The sequence below is a fragment of the Manis javanica genome, chromosome 9 (assembly GCF_040802235.1).
Source record: "Manis javanica isolate MJ-LG chromosome 9, MJ_LKY, whole genome shotgun sequence".
In the NCBI taxonomy this organism is placed as follows: Eukaryota; Metazoa; Chordata; class Mammalia; order Pholidota; family Manidae; genus Manis; species Manis javanica.
In genome coordinates, this window is record NC_133164.1 from 10,928,380 (window position 1) to 10,954,157 (window position 25,778).

A 25,778-nucleotide genomic window follows, 5' to 3' on the forward strand; every position below is an offset into this window, starting at 1 on the left:
TTCTTTCTTTCAGTATTCATGGTTTTTCTTTGATGTTTTGATAAAATCCATGGCTCAGCATCTGATAGAGAACTCCAAGGTCAAGGTACGTCACTTCATGTCGGAGCCTGTGGTGGCTCTTAGGGGAAAGGTCTGTTCCACTGTGTTGTAGCTCACATTCCTCAGTGCTTTTTCTGTGCCAGTTACAGTACTGTTCTCAGTGCTTTCCAAGTACTAAAGCATTTAGCTATATTATTGCCCTGTGGGGAAGTAGCAGTCTTACTCCTCTTCTTATAGATGAAGAAACTGAGGCCAGTGTGCATGAATCACTTGCTCAAGGCCATGCTGGTAAATGGAGGAAGCCAGTCTGGCTCCAGAGTGCACATTTCTCAAGCCCTGTGCTATTAAATGCAAAGAAAAATATGTCTTTTCCTTTGACTAGCTTAGACAACTTTGTCTGTTGAAATGATAATAGTAGTTAAAGCATTTAAAATGTAATTACCTGGTGTTTCTTAAGTGTCTTGAGCATTGTAGACCTTTCTCAGGGACTTAGATGGGAGAGACTGGTGCTACTGCACGTCCTCTGAAACCAGTGAACAGACTCGGAGATAACTCAGCCTCCCCTCTAGGCCGCCCTCACCAAGATGCCTCAGTGTCTGTGCCTTTTTGACTCTGGGTTCCCCTGCTCATCTCTGGACTGATGCCTGTTGAGGTGTGATTGGCTGCCGCTGGCTGGCTGAAGCTTTATAAAATTCCAATGTTGTAAACAGGTGGCAGAGCTCCTGAGCTGTATGGAGTCTTGGAGTTGCCTTTGTGACTGAATTCACATTGCACTGTAACTGTACAGAAGCAGGGTCTCAAGGTGTCTGGTGCAGGGTGGAAGGCACTCCTGCAAAAAGCAGTAGAAAGGGGGCACTTCTGACAGCGGTTGTGGGAAAGATGGAGGAGCCACAGGAAAGGAGGGTCAAGAGGTAGGACCCCTGGACAAGGGATCTGGAGTCTTAGAAGAAGCCTTGGGAAAGGCTGCTGGACTTTGTCAGGCAAAAGGTTAGTGGTTTAGAACCTGAAGCTGTACTTTTCTCTAGTAGAGTGGGTGCTGGTGCCTGACCAGGTGGTTTCCTCTTTTTTCCCTTTAAAACCCAGTTTTAGTGCACAGGGAGATACCAGATGGAGGTGGGCCCTGCGTTGCACAGAGTAATACATCATCTAAATCATGCCAGCGTAGGCTGGCAAGGAAAAAAATCAAGCAGATTGTCTAGTTAGCAGTATGCAGCTAAGTGCACGTCCATGCACATGCATGCACACAAGCAGGTCATTTGTATATATTCCCTTTCTGTTAAAAATTGCATGCAGAATAAGCTTTAGGCCTGTCTAGTTTGCTCAAGCTGCCATAACAAGTACCACAGTCCACCTGGCTTAAACAATAGAAATTTATTTCCTCACAATTCTGGAGGCTAGAAGTCTGAGATTAAGGTGCCTTTAGGATTGGTTTCTTCTGAAGCCTTCTCCTTGGCTTATGCATGGCTACATTTTCCCTTTGTCTTTATACTGTCTTCCCTCTGTGCCTGTCTGTGTCCTAATGTCCTCTTCCTATAAGGACAGTAGTCCTGTTGGATTAAGGATCAGCTTAATGACCTTGTTTTGATTAATTACGTCTTTAAAGACCTTATCACCCAGTGCATTCACATTCCGAGGTCCTAGGGATAAGGACTTCAACAAATGAATTTTGAGGGGACACAGTTTAGTCCATAGCAAGATCCTACTGGGCTTTTCATTATTTGGGGCTGTAAATAAATGTGATCCCTTAAGAGAGGTTGGTGACTTAGTTATATTCAAAAATATAACTGATTTGCTCAGAAGCATTCATTGAGCCCCCCAGGGTTACAGAGTTAAACACGGCATGGTTTGCACTCTCACAAGGTTCAGGTAGGAAAGTGTACAATTTGGCCATGGGAGTGATGGTAGAGAGGGTAAGGCGCCCTTCTGAAACCCTCAGAAGAAGAGCATTTACAACCCAGCTTCAATGACATCTTGCCCAGAACTGTGATAGAAAATTAATAAAGGACTTTAATAGCATGTGCTCTTTTCTCAGGATACCAGATTAAACAATAGGACTTAGGGATGGTCAGGACCTGAAGGCTACCCTATATCCAGCCATCCCATATTTCACGGGGGTTGAAATGGAAGTATAGTCCTGTGGGGTGCCCTGCCCAGGATCACATACTGAGCAGAGCCAAGAATCCTGCTTGAGTCAGAATCAGCCTCTCACAGGTGTGCTACCATTTCCAGTCTTAAAACTTAATTCTCCAGCACCTCTGGAAAGTTGTTTTTGGAACTCTTTGAAACAGAGCTCAAATGCTACCTAACTCATTTTCTGTAAGTTAATTACATCTTGGTCCTAAAACAATATTCTGAGACTTTTTAGAAGTAGTTTACTTAAAAATTGTTATCCAGCTTAAAAAGAAACACTGGCATCCAAAAAGAGAAAGCTTACCCATAATATAATTTACTGTAAAAAAAGATTCAAAACACCTACTTACCACTTTGGAGAGTTTAACCCTTTCGCTTTTGCAGGGCTCCCTACTGATGTTTGCTTTAGTGTCACCCCAGATCCCATGCTCCTCTTTCCCTAAATCACACAGTATTGATCTGGGAACTTCTCTCACATTTTGTGAAGCCTTCATTCAGTTTGCCTCATCTCTTAGGAGTAATAAGTTTTTTATGTTTGAATTAGTTATTTTTATATTTGGCTTAAATTTACATCTTAAGAATTCTCTGTCCACATCCCTGATCCCAGTGTTCTGAATTTAGGGAACAAGTTCATATTCACCATTCCTGTACCATTTGTGGTTTCCAAAATTACTCTCAAGTTCCTTCAGAGTTTATAGTAAATTTTTAGATTGAAGGTTATTAATATAATCCATATTGTTTATAATCCTGACCTTGGTTTTCTTTCCTCATCAGTGAGCCAAGTGCCATGATCAGGCAGGCACACACCTGTTTTGTAGGGGTACTTGGACCATGGATTTATCGAAAAGCCTGATAATGCTTTCAGTGCTGCTGAAAATGCCCTTATCAAGAATAACCAGCATCAATCAACATTTAAGGGCATAGTATACACCCCTGGTGTTTGGGGGTGATTCCATCTGAAGCATATTTATGTGGAGGGGGTACGTTTGCACACTCTTATGCTTGCTTTTAATGCCACGCTTTTGCTAAACATGGAGGCAGCCACATGTGGCCACCTTCCCATCCCTAGCCAGTCAAACTATACTTTGTTAGATTTGCTGAGGAAGGCTGTGAGTCAGAGCCTGTCTTTGTACTAGCACCCAAAGTAAGCACCTTCTGGACTGTGCAGGTGGACCTGCAAACTTTGCCTTGATTGCACATAACTGTACCAGACCTGAGTGATTCATAGGTGACATGTGCATGGAATTTACAAGAAGTGGTTTTTCAGGAAAATATGTAAACAGACTTCATCAAGGCCTACTAAGGAGCTCCCAGCCCCCAACCTCTCACTCTCCCTCTAAGGCCAACATATTTTAGGTGTTTCATTTCTATCATTTATATTTAGCATCTATAATTTCAGCAGACTCATTCGGAATTTCCTTTCCTCCCACATTGTATCAAGCAGATTGCTAACATACCACAGGAGTACCCCAAGGAAGTTGGAAAACATAGGATAGGATGAATATCTATCTTTATATGTTAGTTGTTTAGCCTTCAGCCATTTTCTGGCTTAATTGAGCAAGAAAGAGCTTTCATTTGAAAAGTGGATGAAGGATAGTGTGGTTCATCTTCTAAATGGGCTGCCTGACTTCCCCTATATTGCATTTGTAAGCACTGTCCATATTTGGTAGCTGAATGTCAGTATCCATACCTCCATCCATGAATACATGTAAACAGTTGTTCATTATGTGTAGAGCGCTAAAAGGACATGAAAATGAAGAAGGTGCATCCTTAACCTGGAAGCTGATAGAGCCCTGGGAGAAAAAAGACAGAACAGAGAGGAGGGCAAGAAGGTGTATATATGTGAGCTCTGAAATGATAGGAGATCACTATGGAGATAGAGATAGAACTTCACCTGGGCCTAGAAGAATACCACATTTAGGGGGAGGAGAATGAGTTTTAGGCAGAGGAAAGAGTTCATGTTCAGGTTCAGCCTCTGTGGCTTGCTTTGTGGCAGAGCACAGAGTAGAGGGGAAGAATGGAAAACAAGATTAACTCAGAAATGGCAATGAAATGAGGGGGAGCTTGGAGGCTGAGTGGCACGTGATTTGATAGAAGCCACAGAGAGGTGGGGTGGGTTCTTTAGCAGGAGTGACAGCTGAAAGAGCATATACATGTTAGCAGAGTGGCTTGGAAATGTTTATATCAATGAGTCTACATTCCCCCAGAGTCTAAATAGCTTGTGGAACAGATCAGTGCACCTGTTATGTTTTATATGTCTTTGGTTTTTTAGCTAAGTGTGATAATATGGAATGACATTTTATGGTGATGCTGATGAAGATCTAGTATTGAGGGGACGAGGGAATTGGAGATGAAAATGAAAAGCATTGTGAATGAAAGAAGGGAATAGGAAAGCAGAATGAATGCTTTGACCCAGCAATTCTACTTCTAAGTCTTTACTGAAGAGAAATGAAAACATTCACACAGAGACCTGCAAATGTAAATGTTCATAGCTTTATTCATAATAGCTGAAAACTGGAAACAATCAAATGTCCACTAATTGGTGAATGGATTAACAAGTTCGGTAACTCCATATAATGGAATACTACCTAGTAATAAGAGGGAACAAAGTACTGATTCTTGTAACAACATGGATGAATCTCAAAAGCGTAAGTTGAGTGAAGAAAGTCTTTGTAATCAAACAGACTACATCCGGTGTGAGTCCATTTTATAACATTCTAGAAAAGAAATAGAAAACAGAGCAGTGGTTTCCAGGGGCTGGGCGTTGGGGGAAGGGATTCGGAGGGCACAAGGGAACTTTCATGGTGCAGGGCAGAGAGGGAATAAACATGGAGAGGTCAGAGAGAAGACCGACTTTTGTCAGTGAAAAGAGTGGGGAGATAGGAGAAAGAAAAGAAGATGTAGAAAAAAATAGAAGAGAGAAGAAGTAATGTAGGGATTCCAATAAGAGCGAGTAACTTCAGACTGCTGGGAAATATCTTTGGCAAACATCTACCCCATTACTTTTCTATTACTGTTTGCTAAGCCAGAAAAATAAATTTATTAGCTAACAGGTCTTTTTTATTGTATCTCAGTGAGTAGTAAAGTATCCCGTAAAAAAGAGGTCTCTAAACCCAAGAGAGAACACAGTAAGGAAAAAGAATCAAACTTTTGAAGACTGTCGTGACGGCCTTGTTCATGAAGCAGTCACATGGGCTGCAAGGATTGCTGGGGCCCAGACAACATGACATGTAGGATGCGGTGTCACTGGCATCTACAAAGATTTGGCTGTCAGCAGCAGCAGGGCTTACGGGGTCCTTCACAGCAAGGCTGAGTGTGGGTCATCTGGGAGATCCCTCTCAGTCCAGGGTGTGGGTGGCAGGAGCCAAGCAGCCAGCAAGATGGCACAAAGGTGTCGGGCTGATACCAGGGTGTGGGGTACGACCAGGCGTGCAGCAGGTCGGCTGGAGGAGGTGCTGGGCAGGCAGACCCCACACAGGCAGCATTTGTTGGAGGAGCAGACGGTGGTGGCCAGGCCTTTGGGGACGCTGCAGCAGTGCTGAGAGGAGGTCCCACAGCAGGGCATAGATAGGAGTTGGGGTTTTGTTTGGCTGAGAGCCTGAGTGTCTCAGTGACCTCCCCTCTGAGCTAGTGTTTATATACTCGCCCCTCCCTGGACTCAACCATTATTCTGGATTATTTTTTTCTATTTCTTCTTATAGTAATCTCCATAAAAATGCCTAATCACCTCGGTCTTTATTATCTTTAGATGTGTGTCTTACCTCCCTGTCTTATTGCCAAATTAGTACTCTTGACCATAGCTGTTAGTCACTGCAGGGAGAGCTTCCTTTCAGTCTCCAAAGGCACTGAGTTGTCATCTAATCACTAAATAGCGTTGTTGGTTGGTCGGTATGTTAATTATCTACCATTCTTCATCACATTTTCTTTCTTTATAATAAAAACGCATTATTATAGAAAATTTTTTTAAATGTAAAAGGAAAGGAAGTAGTTTAATGAATGTCATGTTTCTATCACCCAACTTCAACAATTATAGCATTTTGCCATTTTTAGTTTATATATCCACTTTCACACTTTTTTCCCTGGAGTATTTTAAAAGGAGTTCCCAAATATTTTATCTTTTCATCTGTAAAACTTCAGTGTGAGCTCTAACACATCTTTAAAAAAAGATGTAACCACTGTATAATTATGGTACTCAACAAAGTTAGCATTATTTCCTTATTATCAACTAACACACTATCTGTATTCAGTTTTCCCCAGGTGTCTCAAAAATGTCATTTTACAGTTGGTTGATCTGAATCAGGATCTAAATATAGTCTACACATTGCATTGGGTTGATGTGTCTCTGAAGTTTCTTGGATTCTCAAACTGTTCCCTGTCCATATGCTTGTTTTTTAATGCAATGTAGTTGTTTAAGAAAGAGGGCCATTTGTCTTGCAGAATTTCCCACATTCTAGATTTGGTTGATTGTAGCCTTGCAGTGGTAAGTGACATGGTTCTGTGTGCCTGGTGTTTCTTGTAAATTTGTAATGATGTCTGAAGACTCAGCCACCTTAGGTTGATTTGCTTTTCAGCAAAGATACTTCATAGGTGGAACTACTATATTACATCAGGAGGCATACAATGTCTGGTTGTCCCACTTTTAGTTTTGGTAATAGTTACCAACAAGTTAAGTGGTATCCACCATGTCCATCCATTATTGAGTTCCACATTGACTTTTTATGGTTTAGGCAACTGAGCCCATTCTGAAGGCATTTCTTGGGACAGGTCTTTTTTGGGAGGGGCCAACTTGGGGAGCTGGCAGGCCTTGCTTGGGGTCCTAGAAGATGATCATCTAGCTAACACCTCAAGATGTAGAGTTACTGGTTGCAGTTATGGAACAAAATCCTTTTGGAATTTCAAATTTTACTGTTGTATGTTTGAAAGTAGGTAAACTTCCAATTCTGATTACTTGATCCTTACCTCATTGGATTCTTGAGTTATATATAAGTATACAGAGATTTTATTGTTATTGGTTTGAGAATTAAGATTACTAAGAATTAGTATTTCATAATTTCAAGATAGGTTCTGGTATTTAATCCATAGAGTAATGCATGCTTTCATGTCAGAAATACCTAGATTCCAGTTCTAGTTTTACAAAATACTATTTGATAATGGGATCTGGTTTGACTGTACCAAAATAGGCCCAAATAATAGTGGTTTAAACAAGACAGAGGTTCTTTTCTGTCTTTTGGAAAATTCATTAGTCAGTAGGCAGCATGGAGAGTGGAGGAGCTTGTCTGCCAAGCCAGTCAGGGATGCAGGCTTCTGTCTGATTACCCAGCCCAGGTGTCAGCCTCATTTGCGTGGTTGAGAAACTGGCTCATTACCACCCCACGTTCCAGGCAATGGTAAAGAAGAGAACTATAAGCAGCCCCTGTTATGGGCAATAAACCTGACTTAAACTGAACATAATAAAGTTAGATTTGAGGGGGTGAAAAATGGCTGAGAAAGGCATGCTCCACTTCCTCTTACAGCTCATTGGCCAGAACTCAGTCACATGGCCCTTGTCTAGCTGCAGGTTGGCTGGAATAATCAGTGTGCAGCTAGGCAGTGATGAGCACGTGTAAAAAACCCAGGGTTCCACGCCTGAAAGGGAGAAGGAAAGGAGGGGTATTGAAGGTCAGTTGGTACTCATGATTGAATCTCTCTAAGCTTCGGTTTTTTCATCTGTAAAATGGGGATGAAAATACCCCGTGTTGTGGCTGTTAGAGTCACATGCATGAGTGGATAAAGTCATGGAGCATCTGATTCAGACCTCTTCACATTTTAGGCTCTCAGTCAATCGTTCCATCTTTTTGCAGCCAGGGGTGGGGCAGCAAAGCGTCAAGTCATCCCCAGGACTTGGGCTCTTGGTAAATCTGGGTTTGCGTCTTTGTTAATTGCCAGTTTTGTGACTGAGGACATATCTAACTAGCCTCTCTGATTATCTGTAAAATAGGGGTTAAAACTTGTGAGAATTTAAAGAAAACGTACACAAAGATACCTAGTGCAGTGCCTGATGTGTAGAAGATAGACAGGCAGAAGCAGCAGCTAATGGCTGAGTGATCGGTGTGTGTTTTCTTAGGTAAGCATTCCTGGTCAGGAAAGTTATTATGTAAAGTTAATTTGAAGAGGATAGCTTCTAAGCAGTTTCAACTGGTGACATAAAAATAATACATGTATTTTCAGTTGGAAAACTTGCAGCTTAAACTTAAGCCAGTGTTTTCTAAAGAGATCTCTGAGATGTACAGGCATTAGAGTCACCAGTAACAATGCAGCTCTGATCTGAATCTCCCAGAGGGGTACAATTCCACACATTTTTACAAATATACCTCTAAGATGATCATTATCATACTCAAGTTTAAGATCTCATGTCTAATCCACAGTATTTTTTGAGATATTAGAATACTTGTACAGTATTTTGAGAGAAGAAAGAATAATTTATTTTATCTAATTTCAGATAAAATTAGAGCTCTGGGTTTTTTAAATGGACTCAGGGATGAGATTTTTTTCCCCCAAATGGTTGCAATTTAAAAAATAATAAATGTTTGCTCTAAATTCTTCTTAGTTATTGCGAAACCAGAGATTTCCTGCATCGTATCATCATGCAGTGGAAACTGTTGTGAATATGCTGATGCCGCACATCACTCAGAAGTTTCGAGACAACCCAGAGGCATCTAAGAATGCGAATCATAGCCTTGCTGTGTTTATCAAGGTGGGGGCCTCCAGGGAAGAGGGTGTTGGCTAAATGACTAAATGTTCTTTCTACTGGGTGCTCAGTCAGTGTCAAGGGCACATGTACACTGAAGGATAAGTTTGTTAATGATAAATGCTGATTTGAACCCAACTTTCCAGAAACAGTTTTGCCCTAAATACTTACCTTTGTGGGTTCCATTCACAGAGATGTTTCACCTTCATGGACAGGGGCTTTGTCTTTAAGCAAATCAACAACTACATAAGCTGCTTTGCCCCTGGAGACCCTAAGGTAGGTAGCTTCTTTTTGTTCCGTTCTTTTTGTTTTACTAATTGACATCCAGAAATCCACTTACTGCTGTGGATTCTCATCAGAATTTTCTCTGTCCCAGAGGCACTACTCACTTGCTTCTCTTGGAGATGCTAACTTACACTTGCATTAACATGGGAGATATTAGGGACACAGTAATTCTGAATATACCTGTTGATTTTCTCATAAATACCTGAAATGACCTCTCAACTGCAAAACTCAAAATATGTATTGTGAATCATAGTTTATTTAACAAGTTAACAGAAGTAACCATGTATCTTTCGCTGGTAGAATTATCTGTCTGTTCCCTCTTTTAAATTATCTGTCTGGTCTGTTTTAAAGCTCTCCCATACTTTTTTTTTAGCATATTGAGTCTGTGTCTATAATTGTAAGCTGCCTGCAATCCTTTATTGAAATAGGAGGAGCTTAAATAATAAATGCCCTGAAAGTCAGTGAAGGACATTATTTCATAAAGTGTGTTCCCAATTTTCAAACAAAGCCCTGCAACCATTTAAAAATCTGTATAATAGCATAGAGCATACAATTCTAAGAGGGCCAAGAAGCTAAAGACTGGGTGTATGATTTCTAACAGTTTTTTTTAGGGTGCTGTAGAAAGGATCCAGTGAGGTATTTAACTTACAACAAACTTTTTTTCTACAGACACTCTTTGAATACAAGTTTGAATTTCTCCGTGTAGTGTGCAATCATGAACATTATATTCCTTTGAATTTACCAATGCCGTTTGGAAAAGGCAGGATTCAAAGATACCAAGGTAATCTACCTTAATCTTTTGCAGAGAGCCATTCATTTATAAGAAAAGAGGTTTGATTCAAACATGACATTTGAATTTTGTGATTTTTTTCATTGATCAATTTTTTCTTGTTAAATTTTCATTTAGAAAAAATAATTGATAAAATGTTATATAAGAACTCTTAAGTGAACTTATCAGACTACACAGATGATACCAGTGTGACTCTTTTTCATTGAAAAATTCCTTTGCTTAAACAGTAGAAATCCATTTTATTTACTGTAGTTTATTTTTATTTGTTTCACTTTTCCTTTTTTCTTACGAATTAGCTTTTCTTTCACCAGCTGTGGAGTCAAATGACACTCCTGTAGGTAGGTGTGGGATATGATGCTTGCTTTCTTGCATTTTCCACCTTTAAAAGAAAAAGAATGCAAGTGCTTGCTGAAATGCTCACATATGCTATCCATCTAGGCATTTCCCATCAACTTGGATCGTTTTCAGATTCATGATAAACCAGTAAATTTGTCCTCACTGTAGCTGAGACATTGCTATAGTCCCCACGCGGCACCTCGGGCTTGCTCCTGGGGTCATTAGATCCTCTATGATGTTTCTTTAAGAAGCAAAACAAACCAAAAGCCCTGTTTCAATTTCACTCCAAAAATGAATTATTCCACCATTTTCATAGTCCTTGTCCATAGTGGTGGCAGTAACCTGAGTCACAACACGGCTTTTCACATGCATTTATGTTGCATGTCGAGTCTTTATCAACTGTCTGTATCCTTTTTTAAGTTTGAACAGAGTTAAGCTCATAGAGATTTCCTTGTCTTCACTAAGTAAGCCAAATCAATCAAATTAGGCTATAAAGTCTGTCAAGTAATGTTTTCTAAGTTTAGTCCTTATGTGTGGTCAGAATTATGTATACTAAGGGAATAAAAAAAGAAAAAGTGGAAAGATCCATGAAACTATGAATGACACTTAAGCCACCTGATTGTGAAAGTGAGAGAAAAACACAGAGCATTTGTTCAGAGACATAAATATCTTCCCTAAATGGACTCGGGCTGCTTTTTATGCAGCAAAAAGGAGGATCATGGCTTTGGGGTTGGCATTCATGCACAAAACAAACATTTACCAGCATCAACTGGGTCTAGCCTTGGAAAATAGCCCTGGAAAAGGATGAAACTCCCTGGCTGTTCACATATTTCCCTCAGTGAAATATGTAGAATGATAGAAACTGACAGTGATAAGGAGAGAAAAATGAATCAAGGAAGGGGATATGAATGGGGTGGCATTTGAGATAGGAAGGCCAGGAGAATCCTTACTGAGTAGGAGACTTCACATGATAATTGGATAACAGCGAGGGTTGAGCATCCTGGGCTGAGGGAACAGCCAGGCACTTGGCATCACCGAACTAACCCCAGCCCACCTGCCTGGTCACACTCCCCACGATTTCCCATTCCAGACACACCTGCCCACTCCCAGCTCCTCACACACACATGGTGCACCCCTCCCACAGCCACCTGCCTAGGGGAATGCTCATTTTCCTCCCTGGTCATCACTCAGCACCTCCTGTGTGGGGCCTGCCAGGGCTCCTCACCCTCGCACTACCCCAGCTAGAATTCATTGCTCCCTACCCTGCACGCCAAACCTGGTCATACCCTTCATACCCTCCGTGTCCTTGCAGTCTGTTATTAGCCCACTGTACTGAGGAACATGACTCTTTCCCTTTCATCTGTCAGGGTACTGAAGGCAGCCCCTATTCCTAGTGGTTGGGCAGTGAACATGCGCTAATACCCACCCTCCCCTCTGACCTGGCAGGGCCCAGGTGATCAGCAGATTCCTATAGGCAATTAGTAGACCAGCAAGGTATTTGGTGGCCAGGAGGGGCTGCCCTAGGCAGGTGGGCATGGGTCACCTACAGATTTTTTGCCTTACAACACAGATAGAAATTAAGTCTTTTTAAGTGTTTTCCTTTCGTTCCCCCCTCTCACCTGCTACGCCTTCTGTGCACACACAGGGGTAGCTTTACAAGTAACATCTAATGTGGATTTAAGTCAAGGAAGAGGTTTGTAGAGTTTCCTTAATAACGGATTCAGTGTGAGGATTCAACAGCTTACTGAAAAGGTGTACCTCCGCTGTAGAGTGAGGCTTAGCTGCTTTTATGTTCCCTCCCTCAGTAGGTTCCATGTTTGCCGCTCTCTTTCCTAGGAGAGCTTGCTGGTGATCTACTAGTTTGGGTTGGTGCTTTTTCCATCTTAGTTTGAGTTTATATTAGTGTTTTTTATTTGCTGTTAGAGGTGCAGACGTATTGAGTGTACTTTAAAAATATCTACATTAAAGAATCTCTTCATTTAGTAGTAGCAGAATAAATAGGTTATATGTTAACTTATGTATTTCAAACACATTATATTTTAAATGTAGCCCATAGGTATTCATGACTGGGAAATGGATTCATGAACTCATGTAGTAAATAACATTTTAATAAACCATGTATATTTAGTCTTTAATTACATTTGATGTACAGATTACTTCTCTATAATACTGTCAATTAGTACAATAACATTTTTTAATTTCATGTCAATAACGAAATTACATTTATAATGCAACCTATGTTGTCTCATATTCTACAGAGTACTGAAACAATTCAGTACCTTAATAATTATGCAGGATGTAATGTCTTCCAAAATCTAAACCCAGTACAATTACTTGTATTTAAATTTTGTCTTCACTTAAAAATTTGATGTGTTAGGAAGTAGAGCAGTATTTTGGATAAGCAACCTTTTCCCATTTGAAGCCAAGTCTAATTATCTGTGGACACACAGGGTGGGCTGAAGGCAGAAGGTGGGTTTGGTTTTTGTTTTATTCAAAATGCATGATAGCCTCTCTGACTAAAGCAGTTTCCATCCTCATTTTCAGATCTCCAGCTTGACTACTCATTAACGGATGAGTTCTGCAGAAACCACTTCTTGGTGGGACTGTTACTGAGGGAGGTGGGGACTGCCCTCCAGGAGTTCAGGGAAGTCCGGCTGATTGCCATCAGTGTGCTCAAGAACCTGCTGATAAAGCATTCTTTTGATGACCGATATGCTTCGAGGGTGAGTGGTCCCTGGTGGAAGGAAATATGGATCGATAAATGTCCTTTATTTTAAGTAGTATAACCAATAAGAAAATTGGTGGTAACAGCGCTAAGACTTATCTCTGTTTATGCAATAAAAACTAGTAACAGTCTATATAGAAAGGATCCAAATGTAGATGGCTGGTGCCGGCTCAGTCTATCATTCAATTCTCAGAGCCACAGGATAAACTTACAGTGTGTACCTTTGTTTCAGAGCCATCAAGCAAGGATAGCCACTCTCTACCTGCCTCTGTTTGGTCTGCTGATTGAAAACGTCCAGCGAATCAATGTGAGAGATGTGTCACCCTTCCCCGTGAACCCCGGCAGTGTACGTAAGCATATTCACGTAGACACAGTCTGAAGGAGGAAACATATGAAATAATCTAAAGAAATGTTGGGTGTCAGAACTTTGGAAAGGGAAAGTACTAGACCTTCTGGGAAAACAGAAATAATAACTTTTTGGACCAAGATTTCTCAGCCCACACACTGTAAATATCCTGGGTTTCCTCCTCCTGGCCCCTTCTCCGTTGCATCCGCCACCTCCCTCCTTCTCACACGCCTGCCGCTGCTCCTCCCACTCAGGCATTTAACTTGTCAGGCTGTTCTGTCTTGTTCTAGCGCTTGCCCGCACACATCCAGGAACAGCTGATGACTCTTAAAATCATCTTGGATTGTTTCTTGTCTTTCTCCCTTTTGACAGACTGTGAAGGAAGAATCAGGTGCTTTGCCAGCTGTAAACCCATTGGTGACGCCGCAGAAGTCTGGAAACACGCTGGATAACAGCCTGCACAAAGACCTCTTTGGCGCTATCTCTGGCATTGGTAATGCTCAGTCCTCTTTGCTTCCTTCTCTGGTTTAATTCTCAAAATATCTTTAACCCAATAGTTTGTTAGCATCTCAAACTTTCAATTTAGGATTTGGAAGCTGTTGAGTTTCTGCTTTGAATATTCTTTTCCTGGTTTTGACACTTACTGAAACTCCCCAAGTCTACCCTGAAATTAAGATCCTAACATTTTCAGGAATTCCAAATATAGTACATTTAATTACTTATTTGTACTGTCTGCTTTTTGTTAACACTTAATTTATCATTTCAGACCTTTAAATTGGGTTGTTCATGCTTATAGAAGAGGAGTGTCCTTGCAGATATGTGTGCAGGATGTATAGGATTTATTTGTAGTCACAGTGATGTAGGTGAAATGTAACAGTAATTTCTGAGGATAGTGGTTTACGGCTAGAATTCTAAGATCAGTTTTCTAAAATTTTCTCTCCTAGAATATTTTTTTCTGTCTGAAATAATATAAGAGCAACCCCCACGCAGAAGAAAACAGATGGCATAAATTAAGATTCAAATTGAGTAGTTTCTCGGTAAGAAAATACCTGAGAAAAATACTCACTCAAATTCTAACTAATTGAGCACTTGTGCCATGCCAGCTCTTTCACAAAGATCATCGTACCACAAAAAAAAAAAAAGACATGTCTTCACAGAATTGTCAGATACTCACAGGCTTATCCTCTTTTCTCTCCATCTCTTTCACCACACTTTGAATAAATGAAGCATGTGGCATTATGGCTAGTGTTCAGACCACCCAATAGTGGGACTAACTCCTAGGGCAGAATATAGGGCAGTCCTTTTATCTAATTAATGGGCAGGACTGTTGTTCACTCTGAGTGTATGTCTTTACCCTTTGTGGTGGTGGTGGTGTTACCATGCTCTTTCCCTTAAGGGATAAAACCGTGCAGAACAGATGACTGGAAACCTTGCACCCATGCCCAAACTTACTCTGCAATACCAATACCAATCCATAATCTTACTTATGTTTATGTATATTTTTCATTAGGCATCACAAATTAAATGAATTAACTCTGTACAGTGCTTGGCACAGAGCCTGGCATGTGGCGTTTCCATCTGCCTCTTTCCAGGGCCTTTGCTCTCCCTTCTTTGCCCTGCTCCACCTACAGGCCCAGCCGCTGCTCTCAGAGGGGGGCTCTTTGCAAAGGGTTTTGTCTGCAGTGGTTCACAGCACTGGCTCTAAAGTCAGACAGATGCAGCTTTGGATCCAGTCTCCTTTTCCTCCCTTTGCTGATTGTCATAGGCCGGGTCTTTCCTCTTCACCCTCCACGTCCGCATTTCGACACAGTCATAATGAGGGATGAAGAGCTCATGGAATGTGTATAGTGCTTGGCATGGTAAACATTCAGTGTTGTTACTGGACTGCCGTTATAATGAGCATGATTCTTTAGTACTACTCACGCTTTGTGATGACTATAAAGACGAGCCATTGGGTATCTTTAGCTTGACTCAAATGACATAAATGCCCTTCAATTGCTCTGTGTTCATGCCAGTTATGAAAAGTACTTGATACTGATTTGGTCCCTTTTCACTCTTGAATTTCAAGATTTAATTTGCTTTACATAGGAATTCACCACAAAAGACTTGTTTATACGCAAGCTTCATTATTTCCCCCATCTTTAAAGACTTAAATCCTGTGCCCTTCAGGAAAGCCGTCAGGAAAGCTCCCACCTCCATCCTGGGGTTACTGGTTGTTTTCTGGTAGCTTTAGCAACTCCTCTTTTATTCATCAAGGAGTTTCCAGTTAACTTCTGTCCCAGTGCTTATCCTTCAAAAGCAGACTTTCTTCTCACTTCTTTATTTAGAAGAAATCCTGTTTCTACATATATTAAGAATGCACCCTCAGCAGTTCCTTATTTTTACTTTTTTTAATATCTTTGAGACATGGTACACAAAAATTTCTGGAACTGATTCATTGCCTTGTTAAAAACTACTCTGAAATTATATTCATTTTAAAATGCATTGCATTCCTATGTTCCAGGTTCCTTTTTCCATCTACTCAGTGTTTTGCACTGGGCTGTCTGTACAGAGGGCACACAGGTGAACTAAACTTCTTTCACTTTACTTACATGTTGTCTTAAGATTTTTTAAGAGTTATGCACTGAGCCAGGATATTAAGTAAAAACATACACACATGCACACACATGTACACACACAAAACAGGAACATATTTCTACTAAGCGTGTTGGTTTTGATTTACTGCATTGCAATGGTTTGCCTTAGATGAGGACTCTAGTTCTGGAACTGATCATAAAACTGAGAATTTAGGGTCTGATTTTACCTTACTGACCTCTTTCTCCTGATCTCTGTGTTCTACATTAAATAAGAAATCTGGGTAGATTAAGAAGACTATAATTATAATTTCATCATGATGTATGTTTCTTTAATCTTTGGGTATAGGAATAAGCTCATAGGTTTTTTTGTAAGGTTTTTACCTGCTCTTTGTCACAGACAGTCACAGTTTCTATTCTGGGGAGGTGCAGAATCTGGCCAAGGGTTGTATGTTCCAGCCTTCAAATTCTCCTGGCTCTTCTTCCCCTGATTTTAATACTCTGAATCAGCTTCAGGGATGGGGGTGGGTAAACCTGGTGTTAGGTAGGGGGAGGGATTAGCTTAGAAATGTCTCAGTCTGTGGCAGCTAATTTGCATGCTGAAATCTGAAAATGACTGGCCTGTTCTGAGATGCTGGTAAAGACATCTTCAGCTTGGGTATGAGGGCTGTGCCCACAGCTTGCTGAGCACGATGCCAAAGTCTCCTCATGCGGTGTGCACACAGCCAGCCAGGCCTTTCTCCAGCACTCCTGTCTTTTGGTTCAGCACAGAATGTACAAGTCTGAGAGTCATTTTTAATACTGTGATTTACTTAAGTCTTATCTAAGCAGAAGTCAATCTATTACTTTTAAAAATGCCATACTACTGAGATGGGGGCTGATTTCTGCCTTCAGATGCTGTTTTTTCATGGATGTCACAAATTTTATATCCAAGTTAGATTTTCTTTCTGCTGCTAAGTATTTATTATAGAGATTACCAAATATTCTTGGTTCACAGAACTCTTGTCTCAGTAATTTGTCATGGGGTCCTAGGCTAGAAGAAACACCTAGTTCTGTTTATTAGATACTTAGGGCCAAAAATCTTAATAAGTGCTGTGTCCTAACAACTTTGTAGCCATTTGAAAAAATTATACATAAATTAAGAGAAAAAAATGTATTTTATTTTTAATAACCACAGTTACTACTAATGGGATGTGTGTGCCTGTTGGGCACTGCCCAGCTCTCAAATTTGAAATCAGATTACTCCCCACCATCCTCACTTCTTGTTCCACATTGACTTTTACCCAGTGCCTGCTTTTTATCCTAGCAACCATCAAATACCTAGCTTCACAATGATGTGACATCATTGAAAGGAATGTAGCATGACCTAACGTTGAAATTGCAGTTCCCAGCAGATGTCAAGTCTCATTGTGTTTTTCTTGAAAATTAAAATTAAAATATCCTAGGAAACCTCAGCATGCAATTTGAATACTGTGGGTTTATTGCATGACTTTAATTTTTTGATTTGATAATTTGTAGGTAGATATACCTTTTTAATTGTTAAAAGTCTTTAACCCATTCTCAAAAACAGTGTGCTCCTTTAATCTGAGCAATCAGAAGTGGTTTCTCATAAGTGAATTGATAGTTCTGTCTGAATGTTTCAGCTTAAAGTTTATCTCACTCTATACAGCATGGTTCTTTAAAGGTGAGGTAATTGATGCAACTCTTCAGCCAACTTCTTAACAGAAAAAATAAGTGCCATAAAACAATTTCCCTTAAAATTCAGTACTTATCTTTATTTTGTTCTGTCTCACCAAATCTTTGCTTTCGGCTTAATTTTTGTTTAGCTTCTCCATATACAGCTTCAACTCCAAACATCAATAGTGTGAGAAATGCTGATTCCAGAGGATCCCTCATAAGCACGGATTCGGGGAACAGCCTTCCAGAAAGAAATAGTGAGAAAAGCAATTCCCTAGATAAGGTAATTTCTTTTCCTACAACCTAAGTGTTTCTTACAACTAATGGATTTAGCCCAAAGTAAACATACTTTAGTGTTCATTCAGTGTGACTCTTTGTAAACAACTCAGTTAACCTGGGGTAAATGATCAGAGTATTTTCTAAAGATGGGGCCCATTCCTTGAAACCCCCTGGTTCCAGTTTCTAGGATTTCAGATCAGGGCAGTGTTTACAGCTGAGTACCTTGAGTGAATGGGTCTGACAGGTTGGAAAGGTAGGGAAATCGAAATGCCACTCACTTAGAATCCCCATGGTCTATATGCCAGAGAGCACTGTTTATAAGCAGTTATCCACGCAGATGGGTGTTGGGTCCAAAGCCAGCTCCAGAAAAGGTTGATTGGTCATATAAGAGATTGAGGGATACAGCTTTACTTGAAATCACACTGCTGACACTGCACCCCCAACATAGTACATCCTCCTCATCTGTGAATTTTTGTCTTGAAATAACTAAGGCTCAGAGTATTTGGCACTTTGTGGGAATTGTTAAAGCTTGGCTTTAAACCTGCAACCATGATAGGTTAAACTCAGCTTGGCCACTGTTTTCCTAAGTTATTTCAAGTTACAGGTAAACTCATGTACCAGTAAACAGGTTGACCGTTAGACTGTAGTTCTAGTTCTCAGAAACATGAAAAATGCCCTTCTTCAGCACCACAGCTGTAATCTTACCACATGTTTCCCGGGCTGGCATTGACACGATTATCCTTCAGTGCAGTTCTCGAGAACGCGCGCATCTCAGTGCGGGTGTGTGTCATGACGTGTTGAACCTTTCCCTTGACCCTGACATGCCTACGTGTGTAGAGGGAGAAGCTGCTCAGAAGGCACTCCGCTTGTGTCACACGCAGTGCCAGAGAGGAGGAGAGCTGCCAGTCAGCCAGGAGAAACCGAGTCACTGTGGATTTTTCCCTTCTAACGATCCCACCTTTGCCGGAGGAAACTGTGCATGCTGCACCTTCCCTCCTCCTGCAAGACGTACTGAGCCCTTCCGGTGCCTCTGATGAAGTGGGTGGGCACCATGATGCATCTGCACTGCACTTTTGCCACTAATTACATCTGTATTTCTCCCTATAATAAAAATATCCATGTATGTTATTAATTAAACTTGTTTATTATATATTTTTTCAACTACCCACCAGTACCTTCAATGAAAGATATTTTTCCACTGATCATTCTGCTGTGGTATTTGGCAAAGAAATCTTCCTTTTCATTTGGAAATAAAACTTTGAAGATTTTAAGATCTCCTATGTTACATGTGAGCCTGCTGTCTAGTGGCAAAACTGCCCTTACCATGCGCCCTGAGCTTTCTGAAGTTTGCGGTGTTGAACTAAGCTGATGACCGAATGATCTCATCAGTTTAGGGTCTCTGGCCTTGCTGTGCTGAGGTGTCCCTGTCTATCCCTATCGGGCACCTGCCTGTTATTTTCCCCCAAGAGTGTCCCACTATCTCAGCGGAATGACAGGGACTTGGCTTCAGGCTTTCGTGGCTAGTGTATAACAGCACCATCGGCTCTATTTGCTGTTCCAGCCACTGATGTTTCCCTAGGAGGCAGTTGGTTCTGCAGTGCCTTCTGAATCATCGTTTCTGTGTTTGATCCTAGCACATGTACTTTTTTGCATGAGGTTTTTGACCTGTTTGAAGGTCTGTGCCTCCTGGCTTGTCTTGTAGGAAAGTATGCGGAGAGACAAGCCAGGCCTTTTACGGAACAGCACTTGTGTATATTCCCTGGAGGAGCGCCTGTAGTTTGATGGCAAATTGTTTATACCTTCCAATTGTATGATTTGACTCAATTCTAAGAGTCTTTCTCTTCCAAGGGGGAAAAGGGAACCTATTTTGTTTTACTTGTAAGGTAGTAGAAAAATCACCTATATTGCCCTTTTTTTTAGCACCAGCAAAGTGGCACTTTGGGAAATTCTGTGGTTCGCTGTGACAAACTTGACCAGTCTGAGATTAAGAGCCTGCTAATGTGTTTTCTCTACATCTTAAAAAGCATGTCTGATGGTAGGTAAAGATAAAGGTGGCTGTTTTACTTTCCTTATTTCAGTATTTGATTTGCTTTGAAGTGTCATTAGTTAAAAGGATATAAGGATTTAAAAGGATTTTCTTCCCTTTTTGAAATACTTTAATTTATTAAATGTGATAGAAGTAAAAGTCTTAATTTGGAAAAATATCTTTATCATCATATTCTAGAGAAAGAGTTTTAAAATGTGAACCAGCCTATTTAAAAATTTATATTAAACTCAGACCTACCATCTTACTAAGAAAATGGAAGCAGGTAAATTAAGTAGCTTTTGATTTTTTTTTTTGAATTTCATTTTTCCAACAAACTTACTGGCCACTTGTGTAACTTTATTAGTCTCTTGAGCTAGAAAATACAGTGTCAGGGGACCTGCACATCTCTTCCCATTAGAGGGTGTGTGACACTCCTGGCTTTAACTGGCAACGAGGTGCATTGTTTTTATTTTCTAACAGAAAGAGTGGTATCAGAGTAGATTAAGTTTCTGATTAAGAGTTGGACAACCACATTTTTTTTTTAAACAGAAATGACCACAACCATTAATGCTTTATCAGTACTACATAAAACTTGTTATCCTTGACAGGATAATTTCAACACAGGTTTTGTGATATAACCATGAAATTAGAGGCATGGTACAATGTCGTATGTCTTAATCTTGGTAAAAAATATTGTCTTATTTTCCCTGCAACAAATGAGAAAGTGTTCTGTGAGGTTCATTAAGGTCTCTGAGTGAATATGAATTCCTTTGAAAACAAAGTGCTGCTTTTCAAGGACCTAAAGACCTCTTGTGCTGCCATTGGATTGTCTGGTGGTGGTAGGTGTAGGCATTAAACATCCAGGGGTAGGGATTTCTGCCTGAAAATAGTGTTTCTTTTATGTCAAGTTTCCATTTCAGCAGCATTAACAGCCTGACCTGATTATTCAGGTGTTAGGAACAGCATCCCTGAGCTTAAAGTGTCTCAGGACTCGATAGCTTTATTCTTTTGTTAATTTTTTACTCTAAAACAACTACTTTAAAAAGGGACAATCACGATTTTCCTTGAATGATGACCAAATGCAAAAGCACTGGGCATTTATTCTGATACGTGAGTTTATAAGTTGAAATTCTTCCCATTGAATCAAAAGTTCCAAATTTTTCATCATGGTAGTGGCATTATAATCTTATAGTGGCATCATTAGATATTGTTATAATCCTGTTTTTCCTTTGTTGAAAATTTTCTTTAAAATATTTTAAGTTTCAAATAATAAATATATGTAACTAGAACGTAACTGCTTTTTAAAGATAAATACACCAGAAATTTTGCATCCAAGTGGAACTTATCCTTCAAAGTAAGCTTTTTGGAAGGCCATGTACATATTTTAACATGTAACAACCTCTTCAAAAACAGTTTTAGGATTTTTTTTCAATGCCTTCGGGTTATCAATTTCTTTTCTTTTATAATTAGAGTGTTTGTGTGTGTCACGATTAAGAAATCTTCAGTTGCCCCCCAGGGTCGTGAAAATTCTCTCCTCTATTTTCTTTAAAAGCTGTAGTATTTAAATTTTCACACTTAAATCTTAATATCTACTAGAATTGATTTTTGTGCATGGTGTGGGATAGGGAGGAAATTGCCTTTGGAGTAGTTTACCAGACAGATAACCAGAAGCGACTGTGTACTTCTGTAGCTAATCCTTCCTTTATCCCACATTCACCAAGCACCTTCTATACACTGGACTCCTCTCTGCCTTCCTGTGCCTCCCCTCCATCCTCCAGAGGTCATCTCCATCTTTCCTCTCTGCTCAGCTAACAGACCGAGCACAGAGCAAGGAGAGGCCTTTTGGGGGCCTCTCGGCTGGCAGGCTAGTTCTGGCTAATGTGCGCTGGGTGGCCACCAAGGTCTGCAGGTGACCCAGAGAGGCCCTCCGGTGTACATTCAGCCCCCTGGATTCTCACTACACCAGGATGGCCAGCCTCAAATAACCAGTCTATCCCTCTGGAATCTAAACTCAAGACCCCTGAAAGATGAAAGCTCCCTGACCCACTCTCATTATTGGTCTAATAGGCCAAATAAGGTAAAATTAGGTGTGCTTAATTAAAATCCCCATTCCATCGTGATTCTTTAGGCTGATAATTGAGAGAATTATTTAACTTCTCTGAACCTTCATTAACTTACCTGTAAATTAGAATTCTGCTTCCAGTGATGGTGAGGATTCAGTAACATGAAATACATGAAATCATGAGATCACCTAGCCCAGGCCTGCATAACAGGTTCTTGGTACATACCCACCATTTCCCTGCTTGTCATCATTCTTGACAGGCCTGGAATAAAGTCCGTGGCTCTGAGTCTTCCTGAGCCATCAGCATCTCTCAGCTACCCTCCCACTCATCTCAGGCCCCAAAACTCAATGTCTTTTTCTCTGAGAGAAATCTTTTCACCAAGTTCTCACCCTCAATGTGAAATGTAAGAATGCCATAACGTTTATCAAATGATAACACATTGTGTACAACACTGAATGGTTAAGGGTCATATACAGAGACTGCTACCTGTAAATGAGTTCGTAGGATCTGCCTTAACTAAAAATATGCCAGGTCCTCTTGATAAAGAACAGGTGTGAGTTCTTAAGCATGAGTAGATTGCACCATCCTGTTGGGAAACAGGACTTGCACACACTGCTTTTTGGAAGGCTGTTTGGCAATACTGTCTAACTTTTAAATGCTCATACCATTTGACATGGCTCTTTCACTTCTAAGAATTTGTCCTATAGGAGTACTAGGACACAGGAGCAAAGCTCCATGTGAAAGGATGTGCATCAAAGCATAGTTTATGGTAGAAAAAGATTAGGGGTTAAAAAAAAACAAGAAAATGTCTATCAGTAAGGGACTTGTTAACTCAATTATAGTGCTTCCATGGGGAGGGATATTTTACAGCTTGGAAAAGATTGAGATAGATCCATGCTACACTGTTGAATTAAAACTCAAAGCGAAAACAGTGTGTAGCATGGATACTTCCATTTCAGTGTGTGTGTATTGGGAAGGGAGTACTTACATAAATGCAAGAATTTTCAATAGATTCCTACTGCAGAGGATTTCTGTAGGAGATAAAGAGAGCCTAACTTTGGATTACATGCCCACTTGTATTCTTTAAAACTTCTAGTCCATTTAAGAGCATGTTGTGTGTGAGTTAAATTTGTACTCTGTAGCAGTAGATGATATATGATGAAATTAAAGTTCAAGTGTTCAAATGTAACTTCTTTAAATTGAATAAGCCTATTGTGTATGATATCCAGTATAGATGAGTTACTGTGGTTTGTCCTTTGATCATCAATAAAAGGGGGCAGGGGAGGGTTTAGAGGCCCATCCTCTGAGATCTTGACCCATCTTATAATGTACATAATACACACCATGATTCTGATTAAATAAATGTTTACTTTCTAGATGCTTTGTTTACATATTGGAACAAGGCTTCAACATCTGAACTTATGGATTTTTTTACGATATCTGAGTGAGTAGTTTTGTTTTTACTCATCACTTTTGATTTTTCTTGGCTAATTAAGACGTGTGAAGAGTACTATGCAATTCAACCAGAAATGCTATATATTCACATCCACACTTACTTTGTAAGCCCTTTCTCATGGACCTGACCCCAGCACCTGCTCTCAGGAGCTCATACTCAGAGGAAAGTGACCACCTTAAATTATTAGATATGTGGTAATTATAGATGAGAGACAATTTCTGTGTGTACAAGCCATTTTAATAAAGGAACACAAAATTTATTAGCTGAATTGGGTAAATATTGCATTTCTAAGTTGAATCAAACAACTCAATCACATGCAGAAAGTAAGACAAAAATTGCTATAATTTAAATGTGATATGTAAAAGGTGAAATCTTATATAATATATATATATATTATCTCATTTTATCTCATCAATCTAAGTTTCTTATGTCCTTTAAGCTCTTTGCTTTAGGAAACACGAATCAACAGTCCCTTATCCAAAACTGCTGGGGCAAGATGATTTTCTAAATCCAGGATTTTTTTTTTATTTTTGAAAAATTTACATATAGATTATATTTCATAGCACCCCACAATCAAGTACATTGTTGATTCTGCAGTAAAAAATTATTTCTGCAGTACTAAGTTCATAATAGTTGGGAAAATCACAGCTATAAGTAGCTTTATATGTGTTAGTTGGGGTCATGATTTGCTGCCAAATGTATTTGCATGAACTCACGTGGAAACCTGCAGTGTTCAGAGCTTTGTGCATTTTGGAATTATGGGCTTGGTTCATAGTCTCGTGACTATTCTCTCTACTAAGATAAAGGTGGGAGATTTGGCCCCAGAAGAACTCACTAGACATTATTTTAACTTCCATTAAATATTTTTTAAAAAATCAGTGTTGTAGATACATTAAAACAAAAGAACTTCATACTTGATGTCTGTAAGGGACCGGTCCATTTACTTAAGCCAAAAGAGAGAGCCCCTTACGTACATTTGAATGAAGACAAATAATCAACTCCAAACAGTACAGCAGTGCATATGGTTTCCATTGTGATTTCTAAGGCAAACTGCCTGGAATAAATGTCTATACCCTGAGTTGATGGACAGTCCTGTAGATCCTGGGCTTTTCTGCTGTGTAGCTCCAACTGCCCACCACAGTGCTGACAGCACAATAGGGGGCCTCCCTTACAGGTTGTAATTTTCTCTAGTTTTAGAGGGACCTTCTAGAGAATTTCTGAAAACCAGAAGTCAAGGGCTCATGGTAGATTTAAGACTATTGAATAAGTTCTTGTTGATGGATTTAAGTAAACAGTACACTGAAAATAATTTTATCTCCACATTTTCCTGAAAATCTTTCATCCTGTCTGCAGAGTCTGCTTGCACCAGTTCCAGTACATGGGGAAGCGATACATAGCCAGGTACTGTGGGGGTTTCAGTTTGAAGTGTGTCATTCTCTGTTACTTGGATCTGAATGTGTGGGAATTCTCATAAACAGCCATGAAGTCTTTGGATCGCCACCACAGAATCTGGTAGTGCCTTTCGCCTACATGCCTACATGTCTTTTGTCTCGTTTTCTCTCACGTGTCTCCTGAAAAGGCGCTCCTTCCCGTCCCATTGCTGCACTTCTGCTCTTCCTTCCAAGCTCCTTGTGTTGTTCCCTCTGCCTCCCCTTTCTCTTCTCCCCTTTCTCCTTCCTCAGTGATTTATCCTCCCCTGTTCCACTTTCAGAGACCTTTTTTATTTTTACCATTCTGCCTCCCAGCGACAAAGATGCTGATTTCTCATCTGTGCACTTTCCTTCATTCTTCACAAAAGAGTGTTTCCAGTCCAGCTCAGATTTGTTTGGACTTCCATAAAAACTTTCTCTAAAGTTGAACCTTTTTTAAAGTGGAGCCTTTTCTCCTCTTATTCTGAAAAAGCTGTTCATGCCCTGTTTTTAATCTGACAGGCTCTGTTGAGTTTCATAAATCCTCACTCCTTGTCACACCAGGCTCTTGGTCCCGCACTGGGCTGACGGAGAGCTGGAAAGTCCCTGCTGGTGGGCCCCCAGGCAGCTCCTAAGGGCAGATGTCCTCAGAGCACATCTTGTCCTTGCCAAGTTCTTACTCGTGCCCTGTAGTCATCCAGGTGTCTGTATGTGTCTTTTTTCCTGTGTTGTGTATTCTGTGAGAATGTGTGTATGGGGTTTTGGTCTAAGTATCCTATTTTTCTATTATTATTTTTAATAGTTTAATTGCAAGTAAACATATTTATGTTTTAAGAAAAAGTTTTGAAATTTAGTTACAATTGAGATTTTTTTCTCATTTATAATTCTGCTTTATAGCAGTGAAATAGACAAGATTT

At 40.1% G+C, this 25,778-nt stretch overlaps 2 protein-coding genes across 30 annotated transcripts in view; one reads left to right on the forward strand and one right to left on the reverse strand.

Annotated features, from left to right (window-relative positions):
* The window catches only part of DOCK9 (dedicator of cytokinesis 9), a 273,892-nt gene that overhangs the window by 198,833 nt on the left and 49,281 nt on the right, over positions 1-25,778 (forward strand). For 19 of the 29 annotated variants that reach the window (XM_073212414.1, XM_037025012.2, XM_073212419.1 and 16 more), the window contains exons 27-37: positions 14-85; positions 8,756-8,902; positions 9,089-9,172; positions 9,851-9,962; positions 12,852-13,030; positions 13,265-13,378; positions 13,751-13,871; positions 17,778-17,911; positions 19,828-19,942; positions 23,374-23,440; positions 24,806-24,853. In XM_073212414.1, coding sequence (XP_073068515.1) covers positions 14-85; positions 8,756-8,902; positions 9,089-9,172; positions 9,851-9,962; positions 12,852-13,030; positions 13,265-13,378; positions 13,751-13,871; positions 17,778-17,911; positions 19,828-19,942; positions 23,374-23,440; positions 24,806-24,853 — 1,193 coding nt within the window. Of the gene's footprint in view, positions 1-13; positions 86-8,755; positions 8,903-9,088; positions 9,173-9,850; positions 9,963-10,267; positions 10,310-12,851; positions 13,031-13,264; positions 13,379-13,750; positions 13,872-17,777; positions 17,912-19,827; positions 19,943-23,373; positions 23,441-24,805; positions 24,854-25,778 lie in introns of all 29 variants that reach the window. The other 10 variants (XM_073212409.1, XM_073212408.1, XM_037024989.2 and 7 more) reach the window with 1 other exon arrangement.
* On the reverse strand, positions 92-8,748 carry LOC118973645 (keratin-associated protein 3-1-like). The gene is given in 3 exon segments (XM_073212425.1): positions 92-5,592; positions 5,595-5,620; positions 5,623-8,748. Coding segments are annotated over 3 exon segments (291 nt in total). The 5' UTR covers positions 5,735-8,748; the 3' UTR covers positions 92-5,439.